The 23,341-nt window shown below is 29.4% G+C and overlaps 2 protein-coding genes across 3 annotated transcripts; one reads left to right on the top strand and one right to left on the bottom strand.

Annotated features, from left to right (window-relative positions):
- The first annotated feature begins 168 nt into the window (after positions 1-168).
- LOC115699684 (beta-fructofuranosidase, insoluble isoenzyme 1) lies at positions 169-6,402 on the top strand. Of its 2 annotated transcripts, none has more exons than XM_061102483.1 (6): positions 169-461; positions 3,554-4,413; positions 4,672-4,830; positions 4,922-5,166; positions 5,786-5,876; positions 5,981-6,402. In XM_061102483.1, the coding sequence occupies exons 1-6, from the start codon at positions 269-271 to the stop codon at positions 6,167-6,169; spliced, it is 1,737 nt and encodes a 578-aa protein (XP_060958466.1). In that variant the 5' UTR covers positions 169-268; the 3' UTR covers positions 6,170-6,402. The 2 variants fall into 2 exon arrangements, with proteins under 2 accessions (XP_060958466.1, XP_060958467.1); XM_061102484.1 differs by lacking the exon at positions 169-461 and adding an exon at positions 3,343-3,455.
- Positions 6,403-8,049: 1,647 nt separating this feature from the next.
- Positions 8,050-14,667, bottom strand: LOC115699750 (kinesin-like protein KIN-5C). The gene is made up of 23 exons (XM_030627288.2): positions 14,312-14,667; positions 14,056-14,185; positions 13,562-13,720; positions 13,118-13,467; positions 12,895-13,033; positions 12,656-12,753; positions 12,422-12,578; positions 12,178-12,247; positions 12,014-12,090; positions 11,785-11,838; positions 11,611-11,691; positions 11,420-11,531; positions 11,222-11,308; positions 10,963-11,138; positions 10,699-10,860; positions 10,452-10,559; positions 9,974-10,132; positions 9,815-9,898; positions 9,505-9,710; positions 9,279-9,380; positions 8,974-9,083; positions 8,655-8,806; positions 8,050-8,530 (listed from the first exon to the last, which is right to left on the bottom strand). Exons 1-23 carry the CDS (start codon positions 14,368-14,370, stop codon positions 8,333-8,335), a joined length of 3,030 nt encoding a protein of 1,009 aa, XP_030483148.1. The 5' UTR covers positions 14,371-14,667; the 3' UTR covers positions 8,050-8,332.
- Between the last annotated feature and the right edge of the window lie 8,674 nt (positions 14,668-23,341).

Raw genomic sequence — 23,341 nt, 5'->3', positions numbered from 1 at the left:
GGAAAAGCATATCTGGACCATTATCATTTCACCTCTAACACCATTTACCTACTTTTTTTTCACTCTTTTTTTTTTATTATTATTAAAAAAAGAAAAAAAAAACGACCGTACAAAAGAGTGGTAGTTTGGGATCTATAAATACTTAGGTTCCCCCTCCTCATTCATATATTCGTAAAAACATATATAGACTATAGGATCTGTCTTTGATGATATTATATATATAATTTTTCTTCATCTTCTTCTTTTTATTTTTCCAAAAATAATTATAATGGAAGATAATAATAAGAAGAAGGTTTTGGGTTTGTTGTTATGTATTGTTTGTTGTTTAAACCTTAATTATGAAGATGGAGTTGAAGCCTCTCACATATATTACCCTATCGATTCTAATGTGGAGGCTGTTCAAGTCAGGCAAACTCACAGAACTGGATACCATTTCCAACCTCCCAAACATTGGATTAACGGTAATACTTACTTCATTATATATATATATATATATATTTATATCATGTTCATATCCTCATCTTTATATATTTGCATGCAACATTTTTTTTATATATATAAAAGGAAGTTGTAGTTTTTTTTTTTTTTGGTGATCGATCGATCTTTTTTCTTTTGAAAGGGTACACATTTCTGAATGAAAATTATGATCATTGATCTAATTATATATATATATATTGACACCCATACATATAAATATAGAATATTTCGTGATATTACTGTTACTAAATAAATTTAACTATATATATATTAATTTTAAAAATATTAAGTTATTATATTTTGATCCAATAACGAATAATAAAAGAAAATTTTTAGTATATATACTTACTTTAATTAGCTACTTAATTAAAAAAAATATTTTTTTTTACTCTATATCAAAAATATGTTTATCTATAGAAAATATTTAAATCAAACTCAATTTTTTTTTAATTTTTTTTTTTACTGAAAAATATTTTTTCTTAATTTTTTTCAATAGAAACTCAATCCATATAATGTAAAAATGAGAGATTAAATTAATTAGATAAAAAAATTAAGCTTAAATACTAAAATTTACCAAAGTAATGCCCATTAAGTGAAGATAACTAATTAACATGAAGAGCAAATTTTTTTGACAAAAACAATAATAATTATGATAATATGAATAGCAATTTTTGAACTATTTATGCGATGTATGCATAATATGAATAGCAATTAATGTACATAATGATGTGATACTATTAAACTATGCATAAAATAATAATTTATTTTGAAAAAATGTTTGACTGATTTTTATTTTTTTTAAATGGATATTTGACTGATTTAAGATGCATAATAAAATTGAGTGTGTGTGTATGATCCGCTTCCATATATATTGTGATTTCTTTTAAATGGGAGTACATGGTGGGCTCATATGTATGTTACATATAGTTGGAAAATCTCCAAAGATAAGATTGTAAAATCTTGACCACATACTATGGGGAATAATGATGATACATAAATGTCAGGTCAATGATTTTTCGACCATTTTTTCATTTGTGTTTATTGTTTCTTTTGCCAATTTTACTTACTTTTTTTAAATCAGAAAACATCCAATTTGTTTTGTGTTATATATTTGGTATACATTATTGCGATTCAGACGTGGAAAACTTTTGAAGTACCAGTTCTAATCATTTTTTTAAAAAAAAATATATTCTGCCTATATATGAGCGACAAGCCTTGGAACTTGAGGCTTTTTGGCTAGCTTATTAAACATTTAAACCTAAAGTTGGGTATATAATATATGTTTGTTACATCTTAGATGGACTGATTATTTATATTTATTTTATAGGAAAATGTAGATTTTTTGTTTGTGTGTGTTTGTGCTGGCATTAATGTATTTTTATCTATATCTTTTTATACATGCATGATTTTTTTGGTAGCATTTCCTCATATAGAATAGAAGAATATAATTTTGAGTAGTGGAAGTATTCATTTTTACACATTAGTTTTGAATTGATTGAAAAAGACATGTGTGGCGACGGGTTTAGGAATAAGACTCTTCCTTTAATTTGCAGTCCCCCGGAAATTATTAATACATAACTATTTTTATGAATATATTTTTTGTCACTATATATTAATTAATGATAACAATATATGATATCTATAATCTATTTTTTCTGTAACAAGCTTAAAAATAAAATAAAATAAAAAATAAGTGACTTTTTTTTTTAATAATAATGCACGCATGCACATAGTTCTTCTAGCATAATAAACAATATTTGAAGTTTGGAACAATTAGTAAGATTACATAACATTCCACCAAATAGTAGTTTAGGAATTAATTTTACTTTTATGTGTAAAGTTAGGGTTACTGTGTCTTTATTTATTTGGATGGTTTTTTCTTTTTCTTTTTTTTTCATTTTAATTAATTATTTTTCATTGTTTTGTCAACTTCAATAATAAACAAAAGTAGTAGAGACGTACACATCGATCAACCTTTAAATCCCTTTAATAATTATATTGTACTCATTTTGCATGATCAGTATGTGGTCACAAGAGAGACCATGCACCATGGTTTGTCCACCCTTATACTATTTTACATTTTTATTATTTTTATTTTTCATGGTGCATTTTACATTATTACCTTTCTTAATCATAAACTTTGAATTTCGCCAACAAAAAAAAAATAATGAGGTTTTAACGGCTAAACCTTTTTAATTGTCAATTTACTTGTATTTAATTTTTTAAGTTCAAATTTTGGTAGTTAAATCCTACTCAACTAGTAGCAAATTTAAGGTTTTATCTAGTCAACTGTCACTATGAGTTTCTTATGTGTACACTTTTGTACACCTCATATATTTATATTGGTACCTAATATTATTATTTAAAAATTATTTTCAAAATTAAATAAAATTATAAAAATTAAAATTAAAATATTTTAAAAATTAAAAAATATTATAAATTTTAAAATAATTTTATATTTTCTAAATAATAATATTTAGATAACTAATATAAATTTGATACATGTACAAAAGTGTATATATAAGTAGTCTATATTAATAATTAACTGTAAAAAATAGTTGACACCTTAAATTCCCGTAGTTTGAAGAGTTTTATTGTCAAAATTTGAGCTTAGAGAATTAAGTGCCAATTGAGTGATAGTTGAAAGAATTTAACTACAAAAAGAAACTCTAATATATAACTAAAGCTTAATCTATATTACTACGCTATTTATTAGACTCATGTCTATATTAACTATAACCACACACAAATGTGCTTAATTTCTATGTTTATGTAGATAAATAAAATAAATAATGTTACTCGATTAATCATTAACAAATACTTATAACACATAGTTAATTTAAAGTGTTACTAATAATTTAATGATCATGTGTTCTAGCTTATCTAACATCTTTTTTTTTTCTTCTCTTATTTGTCATGTGGGAATCATAACTATCTCTCCAACAAACAAAATACAATTATCTCAACAGATCCAAATGGTAATAAGAGTCTTTTTTTTCTTTAATAATTATAAAAATTTAATTAAATTATTTAATCTATGGTTATGTGACACATATATTAATTTATGTAATAACAGGACCAATGTATTTTAAAGGACTTTACCACTTCTTCTATCAATACAATCCAAAAGGAGCAGTATGGGGGAACATTGTATGGGCACATTCAGTATCAAAAGATTTGATTAATTGGGAAGCCTTAGAACCAGCCATATCACCATCTAAGCCATTTGACATAAATGGGTGTTGGTCAGGCTCAGCCACAATACTCCCAGGCAACAAGCCAGTAATGTTGTACACTGGAATTGACCCAAACCAAAACCAAGTCCAAAACTATGCCATCCCCAAAAACACATCTGATCCTTATCTTAGAGAGTGGATCAAGCCAGACAACAATCCAATAGTCTTCCCCGACAAGGGCGAAAACGCTAGCGCCTTTCGGGACCCAACCACTGCTTGGTTGGGGAAAGATGGTCATTGGAGAATGTTAGTTGGTGGGAAGAGGGATATGAGAGGAATGGCTCATTTGTATAGAAGCAAAGATTTTGTTCATTGGGTTAAGGCAAAACACCCAATTCATTCTAAGTCAGATAGTGGAATGTGGGAATGCCCTGATTTCTTCCCTGTTTCAGTGTCTAGTAGTCAAAATGGTTTGGACACTTCTGTTGTTGGAAATGGTATTAAGCATGTTTTTAAAGTGAGTCTTGATCTTACTAGATTTGATTATTACACTATTGGGACATATAATGTTAAGGAAGATAGGTATGTTCCTGATAATGGATCTATTGATAGTTGGGATGGATTGAGATATGATTATGGTAACTTTTATGCCTCAAAAACATTTTATGATCCTGTTAAGAAGAGGAGAATTTTGTGGGGTTGGGCTAATGAGTCTGATGCTCGTGAATCTGATGTCCAAAAAGGATGGGCTGGAGTACAGGTAACATATTTATATATGTTTGTTATTAATGAATTATTTTTTTAATATATATGTGTGAAATTGCATAAAATATATATTTTATGAGAAAAATTAAAAATAAAATAAAATAAAATAAAAAATGGGAAAAAATTTAGGGTAATATTATTTTTCCTATAATTTTTTAACTTTTTTGAAAAAAATCTCATAAAATAATTTTTTGAAAGTGCTTTAAAAACTATAAAAGTGAAAATTCTGTAATTTTTTTTTTATATATGTTAGGCTATTCCAAGGACAATAGTGCTTGATCCTAGTGGAAAACAATTGCTACAATGGCCTATTGAAGAAGTTGAAACTTTGAGAGGAAAGGAAATTGAAATTAAAAATGCAAAATTGAAGAAAGGAGATATTATTAAAGTGAAAGGAATCACACCTGCTCAGGTAAAATTAATAATATATAATATATTGTTGTTGTGTACGTACTTAATTATTTTTAAAATATTGAGATTATTATTAATTTGATTATATATAGGCGGATGTGGATGTGACCTTTTCATTTGCAAGCTTGGATAAAGCTGAAAAATTAGATAGAAAAGGATGGGACACTGCTGAAGCCCTTTGTGGTAAAAAGGGTTCTGATATTAGTGGTGGTGTTGGACCATTTGGACTATTGACTTTAGCTTCAGAAAAGCTAGAAGAGTTCACTCCTGTCTTCTTTAGAATATTCAAAACTACTCAAAATAAACACAAAGTGCTCTTGTGCTCCGATGCAAGAAGGTACGTACTAATTATAGAATAATAAAAGAATTAATGATGATGATGATATGTATATGACATCCACACCAAATATGCACACAAAAATTACAAGTATCCCAGATTTTTATTTAAGATGATATTCTTTATTTTCAAATATAATATCATATCATTATTGTCTATGTAATATTTTTGTGCATATATTCTATTATTTTATATTTATTACCCAATATAAAAAATAGCTACTTTTAGTGATAATTTAGTCACAACATAAATTTTTAATCATAACAAAAAATTAATTATTTGTGATTAAAACATAGTATTTGATATAAGTTATCACTAATTTAGTTTTAGCCAAAACAAGTAATGTGATTAAAAACACATTAGTCACAACAAATTGTAATTTTTGTTACTAATATTTTTTGCCACAGATTTTTTAGTCACACTATAAGAATGATGATTTATAATTATTGTTAATTTTTTTATTTTTAGTCACAAGTTTTATTGTAGGTAAGAGTAAGATTTTTTTTTTTTTGTAGTGATATTTAATTTGTAGTTATGATATATATCTTACATGTATTTTATATTTTTGTGTGACAATTAATATTCCTTTTTTAAATTTGTTTAATTTGGCATAATGCAGTTCTTCGTTGGGTAAGGGTCTGTACAAGCCATCATTTGCAGGTTTTGTGGATGTAGATTTAACTGATAACAAGCTTTCACTTAGAAGTTTGGTAAGTTAATTAATTTTAATTATTTCAATATATATTCTCATCTTATATATATTATTAATTATGACACTTTAAAATTATTATTATTATTATTATTATTATTGTAGATTGATCATTCTGTGGTGGAAAGCTTTGGTGCTGGAGGAAAGACTTGCATCACTTCTAGGGTTTATCCAACCATGGCAGTTTTTAATCAAGCTCAGTTGTACCTCTTTAACAATGGCAGTGAGACTGTTACTGTGGAAAGTCTCAAAGCATGGAGCATGAAGAAACCTCTGTTGATGAACAATAACTGAGAGAGAGTACTGAATATTGTTCTTATTATAACTTTAGGGTTATTTCACTTTTAGGGTTCATCATATATATAATTTGCAATAAAAATTAAAAAGAAAAGAAAAAACAAACCAATGAGCTAGCTTTCACTAAATGGTTTGTTTTCTCTCTATTAATTAGTACTGCCCTGTTTAATTTATTTTTATGTTTATCTGTGATCTTTTTCATATCAATATATAAAATAGTTTTTGTATATTAGTATTGAACATTAATATTAGTTTACTAGTATATTTGTATTGCTCTAAGTACATAAACATAAATAAAAATAACAATAAATAATAAATTATATCAAAAGGTATGACGAGGTTAATTACTAACAAAACTAAGTGTATATAATGTACATATTATAGTGATCATTTATTGGGTTGGGTAGCTAATTAATTAACAATATAGCTAATTAAAAAATAATTATGGATGATGCATGTCCACTAACTATTAAGTAAATTTATACAAGTACTAATTCTGTACCTTATAAAAATTAAAACAGAACTAATATATAAATTCTGAAAGGTAGATGCTCTATATTCCTTTTGGCTTTAATTTATTAATTATTACTAGTAGTAGTACTAAGGTGAGAAAGTACGTAGCACGTGTAAAACATAAACCTGAAAAGGTAAGTACTTTGTTTAATTACAATACCTGACTGACACCAATACATGTAGTTTTTTATTTTTGTTTTTACTTTTTTTAAGGAAACAAAATTCATATAAAACAAAGATTACAAAGGCAGGTCTGGTCAGCCATGATAGCAAAACCAGCAGCTAGCACAAGTGTAATCCTCATTCCACTCAGCTATAGCTTCCAAAGCTATTCTAAACAAACAATGGGCAGCTAAATTGGCTGGACTTTTATAAAAGTATTCTTATTAGATTGTAGTGTGTTTAATTAGTATTATTTATATGTGAAAATTTTGTAAATAGCTAACCATATTCTATTTTAGTTGTTAAGGTAAATTATTTGAGACTCGATACTTAATAACTTAATAACTAATAACGTAAACCGCCGTCCAATAGTGATATCACACTTCTAGGTAATATTAAGCACTATATTTCTCTAAAATTAAATGAGCTTGGGCCAGTCCAAAACAGCCGTCTCAAATGAACAAAAAAATGTTTTGTTGTTATATCAGTCCCTGATAAACCACTCATAACAGTTCTAAGTTGTTAATTTTTTAACTTTGTACTGGGCTCCTTATGTAGATAAAGGATGCCTATTATTAATTAATTCTAAGAACAGAATATAGACAGAGAGAGAGAACTGTGAGATTTTTTTATGGTGAGGTTTTATTGTAACTTGGAGCAAGAGGGTTAAAGTCTTAAAGATGAAGAGAGAAGAACGAAATTGAGAAACCAGTGGGAAGCAGGGGTCATCAAGGGGGTTTCCTAGGTGTTGTAGCTTCATTTGAATATTGGTAAAGGGAAAGATTAACATTGTAACAAGTTCAAGCTATCTTGAACCAAGCTTTGTAATCTGCCATTATCATAGTGAAAGGAGTTCAGGGGGAATAAATTCTCTATAAAATGTAGAGGAAAGTTCGAACACCTCTAAATTGCTTGTGTTATCTATTGTTTTCTATTTCCAATTTTTTTTTCTGCATTTCCAGTTTTTGTTTATGTGGTGTATAAATTGAATGGTTAACTGCAAACTCTTTCTCTTCGTTTTGCTTAGCTAAAATAGTATCATATATCTCTTCCTCACTCTTTCGGTAACTTAGACAAATCTCGAAGACCACATGCTAGTTGTAAAGGTCTTACACCTCGTTCTTCCTTAATTGACTTTAACTAATGAGTAAAAACAAAATAAGAAAGAGCTTAAACAATATAGACCAGATTGGGGCACATCATTTTGGATAGTAAATAAAAGATTAAAAAAAAAGTATTATCCTTAAACAATATACATTCCACTATCCAGCTACAAATTGCCAAAATCCCAAGGTGGGATTTATTGACACCCTCAATAAGAAATACCCAGTCCCCCAGATCCCTCTCCAGGCTCCATCCATATATTCTTCTGCTACATCTTACAAAAACAATAGCACAAGCAAAAATAATCAATAGTGTATACACTAATTATACAGATACAGCATTACAATGCAGTGAAATGAGCTTTTAAATCAATAAAAAATCTCAATTGATTTGTGTAAGAGGAGAGCGTGGTATGAGGGACGGTTTCAACTCTTTTCCATCAAACGATTCATATGCATTGTTTTCTCTAAATTCCTCAACAAGAGAGTCCATTGGCATGGCTCTGAGTGACTCTATTGTCCCTTTGGTTGGGATATCCTGCTCAGTCCTTATTGGGGTGCTTCCAGTAGGCTCATAATCCTGCACATTAATAAAATTAACACAAACCAAGTTCACATCATCAAAATCACAGCTTTTTTTAGGTAGTTTTCTTTTGAAGGGGGGTTAAATCGGCTCATGAGGTTATAGAGCCACCATGACTTACCATATACTGGTTGATGAAGGTTTCCCGAGCCTTCTCCTCTATGGTTGTAGCATGACCAGAGTGATCCACCCGGAATGTTTCTAAGGTACTTGAATGTGCTTTGACAGTTTCCTGGATTCCAGATATCGACTCCCTTTCTTGTTCGGACACACCTGCAGCAAGTTTCAATGGGATAGTTTGCATAAGAAGAGCAGTAAAATTATTAAGTTAAACTAAAAAAACTTGGAACTTGCCAGAATGTTGTTAAGTTTGGGACTGAAGAGTGTGACTATGGGATATTGACTAATGAGTGAGAACTAATTCAGACTAAAAAACTTACTATCGACACAATGAAGCAGATCCTCGTTATTCTTTGCTACGTCTTGCTCAGCCACTTCCCTTGCAGAATTGATCTCAGCATCATGTTGTTCATTACCCTCAGAAGCATTCCTTCACCAACAAATTTTCAAATGATAAGTTGAAGTCACATAAAATGGAATGTTTATAAAACTATGTCCAGAACTTACACCAAGAGCAACCCTTCCTCTTGAATCAATATCAGAATTAAGTGCAAAAAGCAAAAATAGCCGCTAACAAAAATGTATTAAATGAAAGAAAGAGCAACTAAAGCAAACTGGCAGCCACCTGATAAATGTCGTAACGGCTGACACATGCTTTGCTCCCATCTCATTCACAGACTCTTGAGTCATCTTCCATTGCTTGCAAGCAGAATCAGCAGTGCTTACACTTAAGAGAATTAAGGGCATGAGCAAATTAGAATCATAAGATAACATAGATCAGGACTGAATCTGCAAAAATAAAATAAAAACAAAATACAATACAATAGAACAGAATAGAATAGAATACTTACCATTGTTGTAGAAGTACCTCCATACGACAATGCTTTGCAGCGGAGTGTACAGCACCATCTTTGGCATCACTTTCTGCTTGCGTTGAGAATGAATCCCATTTTCGTTTTGCATCGGTTGTAATACATTCCATTGACGAAGCATGACCGTCCAAAAATTCCTTTTCTGCAATTGCACCATCTCTTAAACCAACAAGCCTTGCATCAACCTGCCAACAAATAAACGTCAGATTAATGATCAGTTTAAAATCTAAAAGATCAATAGAGCAAAAGTGATTGATAAATCATAAATGTAAAAGCGGGCAAAACATACCATTTCTTTTTGTCGAGACATATGATTGGTGACCAAGCAAGAAATGTCAGCCATAAGTTTCTCTGCATCAGATTTTGACTGTTCCTGCAATCATAAACTTTGATGTCAGTTACTTTCAGAAAAGTCGTTCAAAAAGCAGTAAATAGAATCGTAGGTGACCTCATAAGCCTTCTGGAATTCAGCAATACTCTTCATTTTAATTTCACTAGCTTCTGAAACATGAGATACAAGCCTATTTCTTTCATCAAAAAGCTTTTGTAGAAACCCTTGAGAGTATTCAGATATGTCCTTTATTTGCTCAGCAGAGGCACTGAATCTCTGAAACATTGTAAAATCACAAAGGGCATAAACACAAATACTCAGAGGTATTTTAAGAAGCACGTGCAGACATTTTAACTACAAACAGCACAGAAAACCAAAAAGTAAAAGTTATGTAGCGAAGCATTTGTATCATGACTAAAATTTAAATAATTAGTATGTAGATTACCCCCACAAACACCTGCAAAGCATTAGAACACTGCTAAACTTTTAAATAATTGAAAAGTGGACATAGAAAAGCCGACACTGAATGATATGATAATGTGCCTTCAAATATTGCTATACAACTTTAAAATGTAAAAAGTAAGAACATAAAAACCTCCCGCAACTCCTTTGCAAAAAGAGCCATCTCGCCATGCTGTGTTGAAAGAGAACTCTGAAGATCACCAAATATGGAGTCTGCTTTACCAGCCTCAGATGCTAGGAACTGAATTACAAACAAATTGACACAACTTAGAACCAACTATCTGGATGAGAGGAACGGAAAGAAAAGCCTAATTAATCAATGTAAGTAATTGGTAAAACTAAGAAGAATCAAACAAGGCACACAAACTATTTCTACGTACTTCTTCAACAGAATGCGCGTTAGAAGAAGCCAAAGAAGAAATTTCCTCCAAACCAGCATCAGAGCTTGCCTTGTGCAAACGAACAACATTTTGCATGGCCTCTATATGAGAAAGATACAAAGCCTTTGAAGATTTAACTTTCTTCTTCAAGTCATTAACAGCCTGAGAAGGAATTAATTCATCATGCAAAAGCTCATTAAAAACTATACTTGCATCAAGCAGCTTAAGTTGAATGAGCAAGTGTTGAAGACATTCACAAATTACCTTATCATGTGCATCTAAAAATGTTTTACAAAGTTTTTCAACACACTGAATGTGTCCTTCCTGATTAGACAATGACTTTTCAACATAATTGCAAAGAGATTTTATTTGATTCCCAAGCTCTAATTGGTAATTATTCACCAACGATCTATTATCAGAACTCATTTTGTCCTCTCTATCTGGATAATAATAAATCAAATCATTAGAAAACAAAACAAAGAAACATCATACAAACACAATTGTTGATAGTTAGACTACTAACTGATTTTCTGAAACAGCAAAGCATTATCTCCAAGTGCCTTCTCCAAGTCAGATCGCAAAACGCATGCCTGATGGGCCAGCGCATTTTCTGAAAAACACATTTGACAAAACTAAACATTACAAAAATAAAATAAAATAAAACTTACCACACCATACAGAATGAAGCCATAAAAAATTAAGAGTGGAGTATAATGTCTACCTGCTTTCTTCTGTTCTGATATAATAAAATCCCTCTCCTTTAGGGAATAATGGCATTTCCTTAATTCCTCCTCCGTGTTAGCAAGCAGTTTGGAGGTTTGATTTAAGCTTTTCTGCACATTATACATATAACCTAATTATTTATAGCTAAGAGACAAAAAAAATCATAGGAAACAATTTACTTCAACTCACCTCTGTCCCTTCAAGTTTGCTACTCAAATCATTGCATTGTTGAACCTGGACTTTATACTTTTCTTGCAAGTCCTCAAAGTTCTGTTCACAGCATGACATTGAAAGGAACATTAATATATTAAGGGAACTACCCAGCCATTACTTTATCATATAAAATTAATATCAACAACAAACCTTCTGATGGTTTTCTATAGTGACCCCCATTTGCTCAATTTGGTCAGCCATGGCCTATTAAAGAAATTGGACATAAGTATTCACTAGACAATACAAGAAATTATATCTGCATAAAAATATCCTGGAAATTGCCACTTGCAATATCTACAGAGTAAATTATTTGCCGACATAAATTCTACTAAAAGTACTAGATTAGCTTGTGAAAAAATGTAAACAATGTAAGCAATACCTTTCTTTCGGTTTCCTCCTGAAAGTATCTTTCTTTTGGGATGTAGACACCATTTTTCTCCCGTGCAGCATAAACCTCTGAACATAATCAGAACATTCATAAGCAGTAAGATACACAGAATGTGTGAAACAATTTCTTCTAACAAACTGAATTCAAAGACTCACCTGACTTAAGGCGCTCAATTTCACCATAGAGATCTTTAATAAGTGTTGATTTCATCATTTTTTGGTTCACCTGCAACCAAGAAAAATAACTAAGAAAACTGTACAGAACTCCCAAAACCAATCATTTTACACAACAAGAAATTAAAATATGTTCACAAATCAGACAATTGGAATTAAAATATACATCCACTGCAAGGACTACCTTAAACAAATAACATCAAAAAAAAACATTGCTACAACAAACCTCGGGCTTATTCCTTATATTCTTCGCACGGTGTGCATAATCCAGAGTACTCAAGGTTTCCTCAAGACAATGGACAGCCGGCGAAACTGTAGCTATGATGCATGTTTTGGTTCTTCCCCCAAGCGAGTCACGAAGCAACCGTGTTAGCTTACTATCCCTGAGATCCCGAGAGAGTAAATGTGAGAATCTAAAAGACAATTATGAGAAAGAAAAACTCAAAACTACAACCCATACCTATATGGAATATGTCCCAGATGCTCCACCAAAGCATTTATTACCCTTCCTAAAGTCAGTAAACTTTTGTTAATCTCTCCAGCTTCCCTAGCACGCCCCTATCAAAACATTGGCAGCATAACATACAGTTATAACATAGCAAAAAAAAATAGTTATGACCTCTAGCAGAACAATTCCTGCTAAGATTATTAATTAAGGAAACCAACATGTTAACGTGCAAATGATAATGAGTCTTATACCTCTCGAGCCCCGGAACGAGAAATATTCTCAGAACCTGCCAAATCAACTAGATTCAACTTTCCACACTTGATTAATTCTTCACCTTCTGGTGTAGCTTCTTTAATGTGAATGGTTATGGAAAATAGAGAGTGTGACCGACTGAGATGAGAAAAAAAAAAATTAAAGACAATGGACTTCAGATATACTATAATAGTGCACAATGTGAATATGGAAGAAAATTACCTTGACTGCTTGTTCAACAAAGTTTCCGCAGTGCGTCTTTTTGCAGACCCTCTTTCAAGTAAAGTAAAAATTTCATTTGCACTTGTCACAATTTCCTCCTCCAAACCTCTAACAAGAACTCCACCTTTTCCATCTTCCATCAAAGGCAATGCCTTTTTCTGCTTCTCCTCCAACATAACTCTGGAAAGCTCTTCAGGGGCAAGTAAATCAGTGATCTCCTCATTATACAATTCTAAAAAGGTGACTTTTACACTGTACTCCGCATTCTGGCTCTCAAGGGTATCAAAAATCTGCTTAACAGACCGAGGAATCACCCCCGCCTCAGGAGGCAATTCTCCATTAGGTCCACTCTGTGGCATGACTTCACAATATCAGTAAAGTAACAAACAACTAATCTTTGGATTATTCATAAAAACAACTATGGAGAAAATATATACATTATACCTTTGCTCTTTTGCATTCACCCTCCATTGTATATGTTTTGCCTGTACCAGTTTGACCATAGGCGAAAATGGTGCAATTAAAGCCTTCCAAGACTTCATGTACGATTGGAATCACGGCTTGTTCATAAAGATCTTTCTGCTGAGCAGAAGGACCAAAAACCTGACCATATAATTCACAAACAATGAAACTGACCTCAATTCAAATATAGTGAACATTGAAGTTAAAACAATATGCAAGTAAGTTAACCCAAAACAACAGCCATCACTGTGAAACATGATTCACTATTCAATTATGAGCATTATTTATAACTATAATCTAACGTACAAGTAAACAGGCATAAACTTTAACTTCCTAACATTACATATACATTAATTAACATCATCTTATCCACTGAGTACCAAACCAAGTAGTAAAATACAAACTTGAAAAGTTACAAACACTGAGAAGAATTCATCAGAAACCGAAACTGTTTAAGTTCAGCATAAAAATAAAACCTTATCGAAAGTAAAAACTCTGTCTATGTGCTTCCCCGCAATGCTCTGAGACACAGCCACTTCTCTCATGTAATCATTACAAGTCACCACTTGAGGCGCGTTGCTTCGCAACTCATCTTCGCTAAACGGCCTGTTAAATATATAAAAAGCAATAATTAACAAAATTTGAAAAGAAGGGCTCCCAAAAGCTAATAGTAAACCAAAAGATATTTAAATCGAACACTAATGAGAAAATCTAACCCTAAATACACAGTACCTGCAACGAAGAAGGACTTGAACATTAACGCCCTTCTCTTTCTCATGGCGACCTGACATTTTCAAGTTTCACGGCGAAAAGAGAGAGAATCAATCCGAACTCCAAGTGAAAATGATAGTAGCAGATCTGAATCCAGAAATGGTCGAACAAGTTTCTCTCTCTCTCTCTCTCTCTCTCTCTCTCTCTCTCTCTCTCTCTTAGATTCGAAACGTTTCGTTCTCAGAAATGGACTCTCTTCTCTCTCTCTCTCTCTTCGTCTCTATCTCTCTCCTCAGGTACTGAGTTTAGGGAGAGAGCGGGATCGGGCGTGGGATTTGAAATTTTGGGAGCCGCTCTCCCTTTAATATATATCAACGGCTTAATTTTAAGTTTTTGAATATTCGACGGTGCCGATGATTTTAATGTTGTTTGAACTGATTTACGTTATTACCCTTGTGCTGTCACGGGCTCTCGGCCCACGTAAGATGTAAAGCCCAAACTTATGCTAGGCCCCTTAGCAAAGGGCTATTTACAAAAATATGGGAAAATGAATATATGTTTTGATATATATGGCATAAAAACTTAATTACCCTAAATATGACATTTTTTTTAAAAAAACTTACAAATATGGGAAAAAGTAATGAGGAATGCCATAAAAAACTTTAAATTTGTGTTTCTTTTTTATTTTTTTTTTCTTTTTTTAAAAAATACAACACTAAAATAAAGAAAAAATGATCTCAACTGTAAATGTTGTTTTTTTTTACAGAAATTAAAGTTGTTTTTTTTTTATTTAAACTACTGTTTTTTTTTTTGTTAAAAACTAATTATTTCATTAAAAGCAGCAGAAAAAAAAATCAGTTTCATCAACATCATCCTGAAAAAAAAAACCAGTTTCATCAACATTGAAAGAAACTAATAATTTCATTAAAAAAATAAAAAAAAAAATAGTTTCATTATGTTATTACAAATTTTTTATTTTAAGTTACCTTTTTATTATTTTGTTTCTAGGTTGGAAACTTACACTTATATTTTGTTTTTAATATTTGTATGCATGGTGTGTTGTTTTGATTATATTTGTGATTAATATTTTTTCTTTTGTATTTTTGTGTGTGTGTGTGTTTTTTTTTTTTTTGATTGTCTGATGAAACTAATTTCAGTTAATTTTATAATTAATATTTATATTTTGTTATGATTTTTTATAGCGTCAAAACTGGTTTCATAGGTCGAAACTAGTTTTACATGTTTTAACTGTTCTGTAATGGGGTTGCTCCATTTTTATGATATTATTGTATTTTTTTTAGTTTGTATAAAACCAGTTTTATTATTGTATGATATTTGAACAACAATTTTTATTTTATTTTAAATAATCAGTTTCTGACACACATATTATTTTATTATTTTCATAACTGGTTTTTTTTTTAAGAACTAGTTTTCATAACTGGTTTTTTTATTGTTGTTCATAATTGAGTTTTAAGTTTCAATTTTTTATTTGATTATTTCAAGAAACTGGTTTTTATTTGTTTATTTTTATTTTGGTTGTTTTACTAACTGGTTTCTCACATTCCATTATTTTTTTTTTGTTATTCTTTTATGGTTTTTATTCGAGTTTTATGGTTTTTTTTTTTGTTTTTATGGTTGTTTTACACTTATATTTTTTTTTTTAATATTTGTATGCATGGTGAGTTGTTTTGATTATATTTGTGATTAGTATTTTTTTTTTTTGTATTTTTGTGTGTGTATTTTTTTTATTTGATTGTCTGATGAAACTAGTTTCAGTTAACTTTATAATTAATATTTATATTTTGTTATGATTTTTTATAGCGTCAAAACTGGTTTCATAGGTCGAAACTGGTTTCACATGTTTTAACTGTTCTGTAATGGGGTTGCTCCATTTTTATAATATTATTGTATTTTTTTTAGTTTGTATAAAATCAGTTTTATTATTGTATGATATTTGAGCAACAATTTTTATTTTATTTTAAATAATCAGTTTTTGACAAACATATTATTTTATTATTTTCATAACTATTTTTTTTTTAAGTAACTAGTTTTCACAACTGGTTTTTTTATTGTTGTTCATAATTGAGTTTTAAGTTTCAATTTTTAATTTGATTATTTCAAGAAACTGGTTTTTATTTGTTTGTTTTTATTTTGGTTGTTTTACTAACTGGTTTCTTACATTCCACTGTTTTTTTTTGTTATTCTTTAATGGTTTTTATTGCATTTTGTCTCTTTAATTTTCTTTGTTTCTTTTTTTCTCTTTGATTTTAATTTCTATTTGTCTTTGCTACATTCGCTACATAACGTATGTTTAAATCAATTCTATTTTTTGAGCAAGCAAATAAAAATTAAATGCCAAAATAAAGAATAAAGTTAGAAGTTTGGTTATTAGGTATTGATATAAAATTTATATATTCAAAACTGGTTTTTAAATTTAGTATTGTTTGTAAAAGTTTAGTTATTAGGCATTGTGTATTTTTCAATATGTTATTGATGAAATTATTTATTTTTTTTTTTTGCCTCTTTTAATGAAATAATTAGTTTTTTTTAATATTGATGAAACTGGTTTTTAAAGTTAGTATCGTTTTTAGATTGTAATTTTTTTTCATTATCTTGTTGATGAAACTATTTTTTTTTAATCTTTTAATGAAATTATTAGTTATTTTTAATGTTGATAAAAGTAGTTTTTAAAGTTTGCATTCTTTTTAGATTATAATTTTTTATATTATTTTTTTTTTCATGATGATGTTGATGAAACTGATTTTTTTTTTTTTTGCTGTTTTTAATAAAATAATTAGTTGTTAACAAAAAATAAATAAATAAATAGTAGTTTAAATAGAAAAAAAAAAACAAGTTTAATTGAGAAGAAAGGGAAAGAGTCAGCTAAGAATGTGGACTTCGGTTTAAGTGAGTGAGCGGTAGAAGAGAGTATAGTCAATTGGAGAGAGAGAGAGAGAGAGTAGCGTTTGGGTTGGGGAAGAGAGAAGTTAGATTCCTTTATCCTTAAATATGGGATTTTAAAGAATCATTTACTAAATATGGCATCCTCAAACCCATATAAAAACCCAAAAAAGAAAAAATGCCATACAAATTGTCCAAACTTAAAACTGCCATATTTATCATAAAACATTTAAAAAAGTCATACTGCATGTAATTTCCACCTTAGCAAAAGGTCCCAAATATTAGCCTACTTTTGTATAAGTCAATTTTAAAACTTTTATTTATAGTAAAATAATCTAAGGTGCTTACACTCCATTAAAAAAATACATGTAGTGATACAACTCTTAACTATTTCAGTATTTATAAAAAAAAATTAGTTTAAATTTTTTCATAATCATGTATGTTATAATTATATAAGACATCATACAAAATTTTGAGAAATTCAGAATATTTTACAATATAGTAATCAATATTTAAACCGTCTATTTCACACTCGTATAAAATAATAAAATCAAGCATGTAACTGACTCTTTGAACAATATTGTTAACGTGTAAAATTAATCTGAATTTCTCAAAATTTTAACAGATGTCTTAAATAATTATAATGTATACGACTATAAAAAAAATGGACTAAGTATTTTAAATAAACCGAAATAGATAAGAGTACATTGATACATCTATTTTAAGGGGGTGTATAGTAAAATTTTCCAATAATTTATATTTCTCTTTGTCTTTAGTACAGAATATAATTTATATTTCAGGGATACATAAGAAATGTAAGAAAAGGATGAGAAATTAGAGGCTATGGCTCTTTAAAGACATGTTTGGGAGACTATAGCTAAAAGTTGTCACACATAAAAACTTAGTGGTACTCACTTATAGAGGACAAGAATTAGATGAATATGCTTTGAAACTTAAAATAAAATTTACTATATAAATATGTGACTTATTCATAGTGTATTTTGAGTCACAATTATTAAATTCAAACTTGTAAATCGCACCGCGTGATTTAGCAGAGATGCAAACCACAACTACACTGCAAATAATTTCAAACTGCATTTTTATGTGATGTGATGTAGTATGGTGCAGGCGGTTTGATAAACACCCTTACTCAATATAGTATTTAAAATTGTCTATTTTTGGATGAGCTCGATGCCCTATCAAGCCTTTTCAAGCTAAAAAAAATTCAAATCGTTAATAAACCATGATTCTAGGTTGGGTATCATCGTAGGTTTAGGTTGTAGGAAAAGAGAAAAAGAAATAAAGAAAGAACAGAAGTGATGGTGGTGGATGCTCTATCGTTTGGTTTAATCCGAGAGAGAGAGAGTAGATTAGGTTTTAAGTTAGAAAGAGAATAGGTAAAATTCATAGGAGGGCTATTTTGGGTAGAGTAATAATCATTATCATAATTTTTTTTTTTTTTTTGAGATAAAATGCCAATATATTGATAACAAAGTTAAAATACAAGAGGCATAATTGGAGAAGGTAATTCCTCCCACCATGAACAATTAGAATCCACCAAAAGAGCAAATTTGGCTAACAAGTGAGTCGCATTATTAGCAGATCTATAAATGTGAGAGATCTGTGCCCCAGGGAAATTGGATACTAATAGGGAAATATTATTTAACAGACAATGGAAATCAGAAACATGTCTTTGGGAAGCTTGCAAACTATGTAGTGAACTGGTAATTGAAGATTTTTGAGCCATTGCAAGCTATAAATCAAAGCCATAGCTTCCATAACTTCTGGTCGAAAGCATCCTTGAAAAGGCATAGCCATTGCAGCTATTATGTCTCTTGTGCTATTACGAAGGACTGCTCCAAAACTAGATTTTTTATTCATTGTGTTACATGCCGCATCGGTGTTTAGCTTCAGTCGACCTGAAGGCATCAAAGGAGGATCATGTTGCGGGGGTCTGGAGGATGAACCAGCATGGTGTTGGGTTTTATGCCCTAAATAAAACTCTTTACAATCTGATTAGTTATCAATATAAGAAATTTGAAGTGATTGATGTTTGCATGAATTTTACATGCTAATGGTTTAATATGTTTGATATGTTTATTACATTCATACACACAAAATCAGTTAAATCCAGATCATATGTTTACTCACAATTACAGTATCGTCAACACAGTGGAATGTGATTGTGATCATATGAATCAAAAGACTTGGTCCCTGTTTCATCAGTGTTATTGGATTTACACTAATGTGATAATCAGCGATGATGTGTACTTACACTTGGAGTAAGTGTTATGTTCTTTCCAGGACATTAGTAAAGTATACTAGTTTCGAATGTATGGAGTATACATTGGACTGGACCGATATTGCAACTAAGTTAAGATATTACAAACTTACAGTTATACATATCTTTCCAAGTCAATATCAATAGTTGATCTTAAGATTAAAAGAATCTAAATCCTGATATGCTTGGGCTCAACTCAGAAGTGTTATTCATGTTCTTTGATTTATTAGTTAAGCCTACTTTTGGGTCAGGGTGATACGTATATTTTGAGAACGTGATAGTATGATTGAGTGGGAGTGCTGAACATAAATATGGAATTTATAGCTTCTACTGGTGTATAGAAGTCAAGTGATGATTCCCTTCGAGCTTAGCAAATAGAAGTAAATGGATGAGCTCTTGTTTAACTGACTAATTATTAGATCACTAAACACCATTTACAGGTAGCTAAGTGTTTTAAGGGGCAAAATACATTGAGGGGTGAGAACGGTAAAGAAATCCCATCTCGATGTAGATCATCTATATAGAGGATCTTTAAATCACAATAAGATTATAACAATGGTTAAATGCGATAGTATATTGATATCGTGGAACATACAATATGCTCTATATAAGTCTGAGAGTGCAATTCTAAGTTCTAAGAGTGGATTCAACGAAGAATTAATAAGTAGGAATTTACTTGGTAAATTTGGTTCACTTATTGGAAGCTCAGCATATAGATCCATGGTCCCCATTCTAGTTGAGAACATTCTGCTTGTAAGACTCATTAATTGATTCGTGATTGATCAATTATAATTCTAAAGTTAGACTATGTCTAATTTTATGAATTTTCACTAAGCAGGGGTGAAATTGTAAAGAAAAGAGTTTTCTAGGTTTATTTATTTATTAATGGACTTTATATGTCTAATTAATAATTAAATTAAATGACAATATTATTTAATAATCTATTTTAGTTATTAAATAATTAGTTTTGGCATTTAAAAGGTTAGAATTGGAAAATTGGCGTTTTTGAGAAAATAAAGATAAAATTTGATAAAACTGCAAAATCAAGTGAGGCCCAATACTACACCATGGCCGGCCACTTAAATAGGTTTTTCAAATTAATATTTTCATTATTTTAATGCCAAATAATTCCTAACCTAAACCTAGTAGTTGCCTATAAATAGAAAGTGATGGCTCAGTCAAATCACAAGTTTTCAATAACCTTTTCTGACAGAAATTTCTCTCTTCAGAAAAACTGAGCCTTCCCCACTTTCTATACCTGGCCGAAACCCTCTCTCTTCTTTTCTCCTTGATCGATTTCGACCCTAGTGAAAGAGTAAGTGCCCACACACAGCAAGCAGTAACTCAATCATAGATTGGAAGACTGTGAAGGATCAAACTTGAAGAAGAAGGACATTCGGGCTCAGATCTTGATTATACTCTGCTACAGAAAGGATTCAAGGGTTAGAGATCTGAGTGGAAGGAGACATTAATTCCGCTGCATCAATGTAAGGTTTTCTTAACTTTATATGTGTTTAATTTATCGTTTTAGAAAGTTCATATTTAGGGTGTTTAAACAACATACTTGTGAGTAGATCTAAGATCCTGGTATATAATATTCCAACAACTGACCTCAGAGCCATGGTAATTGATTTACTTGCATGAAATTTGGACTTTAAAACGATTGTTTGTTTGTTTTTGGATGGTATCATGTTGTATTGAGTGTTATTTGATGATTGATTGATGTTTATAAATTTTCGTGAAAAATAATTGTGATTCTGTTTCTGGAATTATTTTTATTAGATAGTATGTAAAAAATTAAGCAAGATACCCTTTTACAGAACTCAATTTCGATTTAATTTGAATTAGTTATGATTTTTTGAAGATTCGACAAAATCGGAGTTGTGCTGAAATTTTCCTGCGATCGCGAAAACTGTCCGTACAACTCACAATTTTTTCGTTTTTCTTCGTTTTTCATGCTTTTTCATGGAATTAACTTCCGATTTTTTGTGTAGTTTTGTATTAATAGATTTACTATTCCTAATTCAATTCTAATTATCATTATGAATTAATTTAATATTTTTTAAATTTAATATAAGATATTAGTGTAATTTGAATTTTAAAATAGTAAATATCTATCTTATTGCTTAATTATCTATCTTATTTTTAAATTTGATTATATTTTATCTTATTTTTAAATTTAAGGTCAGATTTTAACTATTTTTAAATTAAATCTTTTTTAAATAATTTGACCTTATTTAAATTTAAAATAAGATAACTATAATCATGTAATTTTAAATAGATGTAAGATATTTTGCTAACTTTTAAATTTTATTATTTTATTTATTTAAATTAAATTTAAAATCTGAAAAGATATTTCATTTATCTTTTCTAATTTTTATTTTTAAAAATAACATTTAATTTTTAAAAGTAGTTAGCAAATTTTTGAAATGATATTTAGGTTGGTTGAAACCTAATTTTTCAAAATAGTAGGTTTAATTTTTAAATATTTATTTTTTAAATAATTTCGAAATTTAATTTTTTTTTTATTTTATTTTCGAAATTAAAAATATTTTTTAAATTTTTTTTTTCGAAAATTAAAATATTTTATTTATTTAATTATTTATTTTTCGAAATTATTTATTTAAAATTAAATAAATCCTACTTCCAACTATCCAGCTAACCTTGTTGCAGGAGTATGTGGTTTTAGCTTGTGTGTAAGTTTTTAAAAACCTATTATTACTTGATTGCAAATAGTCATGGTTACTTTTTGCCAGATCTAATGATCTGATGGCTCCCTTGGTCAAGTTAATAATTTGTAACAGGTAAATTTTACAATCTTCTTTCATCTGTGTATGACCTAGCAACATGATAGGATCCATCCAAAGTGTGCATGTGTGAGCCTATATGTTTATTTTGTTTTAATATAGCTGCATATAGGTTGTTGCTAAATAAAATGTCACACCATGATAGATTTTATTTAGGTCCATTTAGTTATTGGACCTATTCAATTAATAACAGTTATTTATTTTAAGGTTAAATTCCTCTCTTTTGGGCCTTGTGTGAGAGTTGGAAGCCATAGAAGTGGGTACGACATACTGAACCCAGCACCCCCTCACATGAACTACCCCAATTGTGAAGGCCCATTTGCCTGATTTGAATAACTGTACTAGGTTAATTATATTAGTTTGACCTAATAAAATTGAATTAGTAACATAATTAACTTTTAAAATATATGAAATTTATTTTCATTTTAATATTTTAAAGTTAATTTTAAGAAAAACACTTTTAGTTTAGATATTATTTCTAGACAAACTATTTATATTTTTCTTGTATTTAATTAAATATAGAATTTTAACTAACTAATATTCTTTCTGGAGCTTATTTAATTAAACTGATTTTTCTTATCTAACTTAAATTTGAATATTTGATTTAAATTTTAAATCAAGTTGAGGAATCCTAGGTATTAGTTATTAAAGATTCTTAAGATATTTTTTAAGTTAATATCGTTTCAAATATTAACTTAAAATGGAATATTTTAGATATTTTTTGGTTAATATCTTTTCAAATATTAACTTAAAAAAATATCTTCAAATTAAGTGGTTACAACTTAATTTTTGATATTTAATTAAATCTAAATTTAAAATTATTTAAGTTTTAGATTTTTCTATCTAACTTAAATTAGATATTTTTTCAAATTTTTGAAAAGATACTTAGTCAAATAAGATATTTTCTAGAAAGTAATTTCTAGACTACTTATTATTTCTAATATTTCAATAGGAAAATATTATACTTTGTGAAATTAATTATTTAAATAATTAATTTTGGTACAATTTTATTAAGTATATTTTTCCTAGTATTAAACTAGAAATTAATAATTAAGCCTTCTC

Source organism: Cannabis sativa, chromosome 8 (assembly GCF_029168945.1).
Source record: "Cannabis sativa cultivar Pink pepper isolate KNU-18-1 chromosome 8, ASM2916894v1, whole genome shotgun sequence".
In the NCBI taxonomy this organism is placed as follows: domain Eukaryota; kingdom Viridiplantae; phylum Streptophyta; class Magnoliopsida; order Rosales; family Cannabaceae; genus Cannabis; species Cannabis sativa.
Note: the sequence above shows the minus strand (reverse complement) of the source record. Positions and strands in the feature narration are given on the sequence as shown.

Coding starts and splice junctions, on each gene's coding strand:
- LOC115699750 (XM_030627288.2), bottom strand. CDS start 14,370: ATGTCAGGTCGCCATGAGAAAGAGAAGGGCGTTAATGTTCAAGTCCTT. Junction 14,186..14,311: donor CAAGTCCTTCTTCGTTGCAG/GTACTGTGTATT, acceptor TATATTTAACAG/GCCGTTTAGCGAAGATGAGT. Junction 12,248..12,421: donor ATATAAGGAATAAGCCCGAG/GTTTGTTGTAGC, acceptor TCTTGGTTGCAG/GTGAACCAAAAAATGATGAA.
- LOC115699684 (XM_061102483.1), top strand. CDS start 269: ATGGAAGATAATAATAAGAAGAAGGTTTTGGGTTTGTTGTTATGTATT. Junction 462..3,553: donor TCCCAAACATTGGATTAACG/GTAATACTTACT, acceptor ATGTAATAACAG/GACCAATGTATTTTAAAGGA. Junction 5,167..5,785: donor TTGTGCTCCGATGCAAGAAG/GTACGTACTAAT, acceptor GGCATAATGCAG/TTCTTCGTTGGGTAAGGGTC.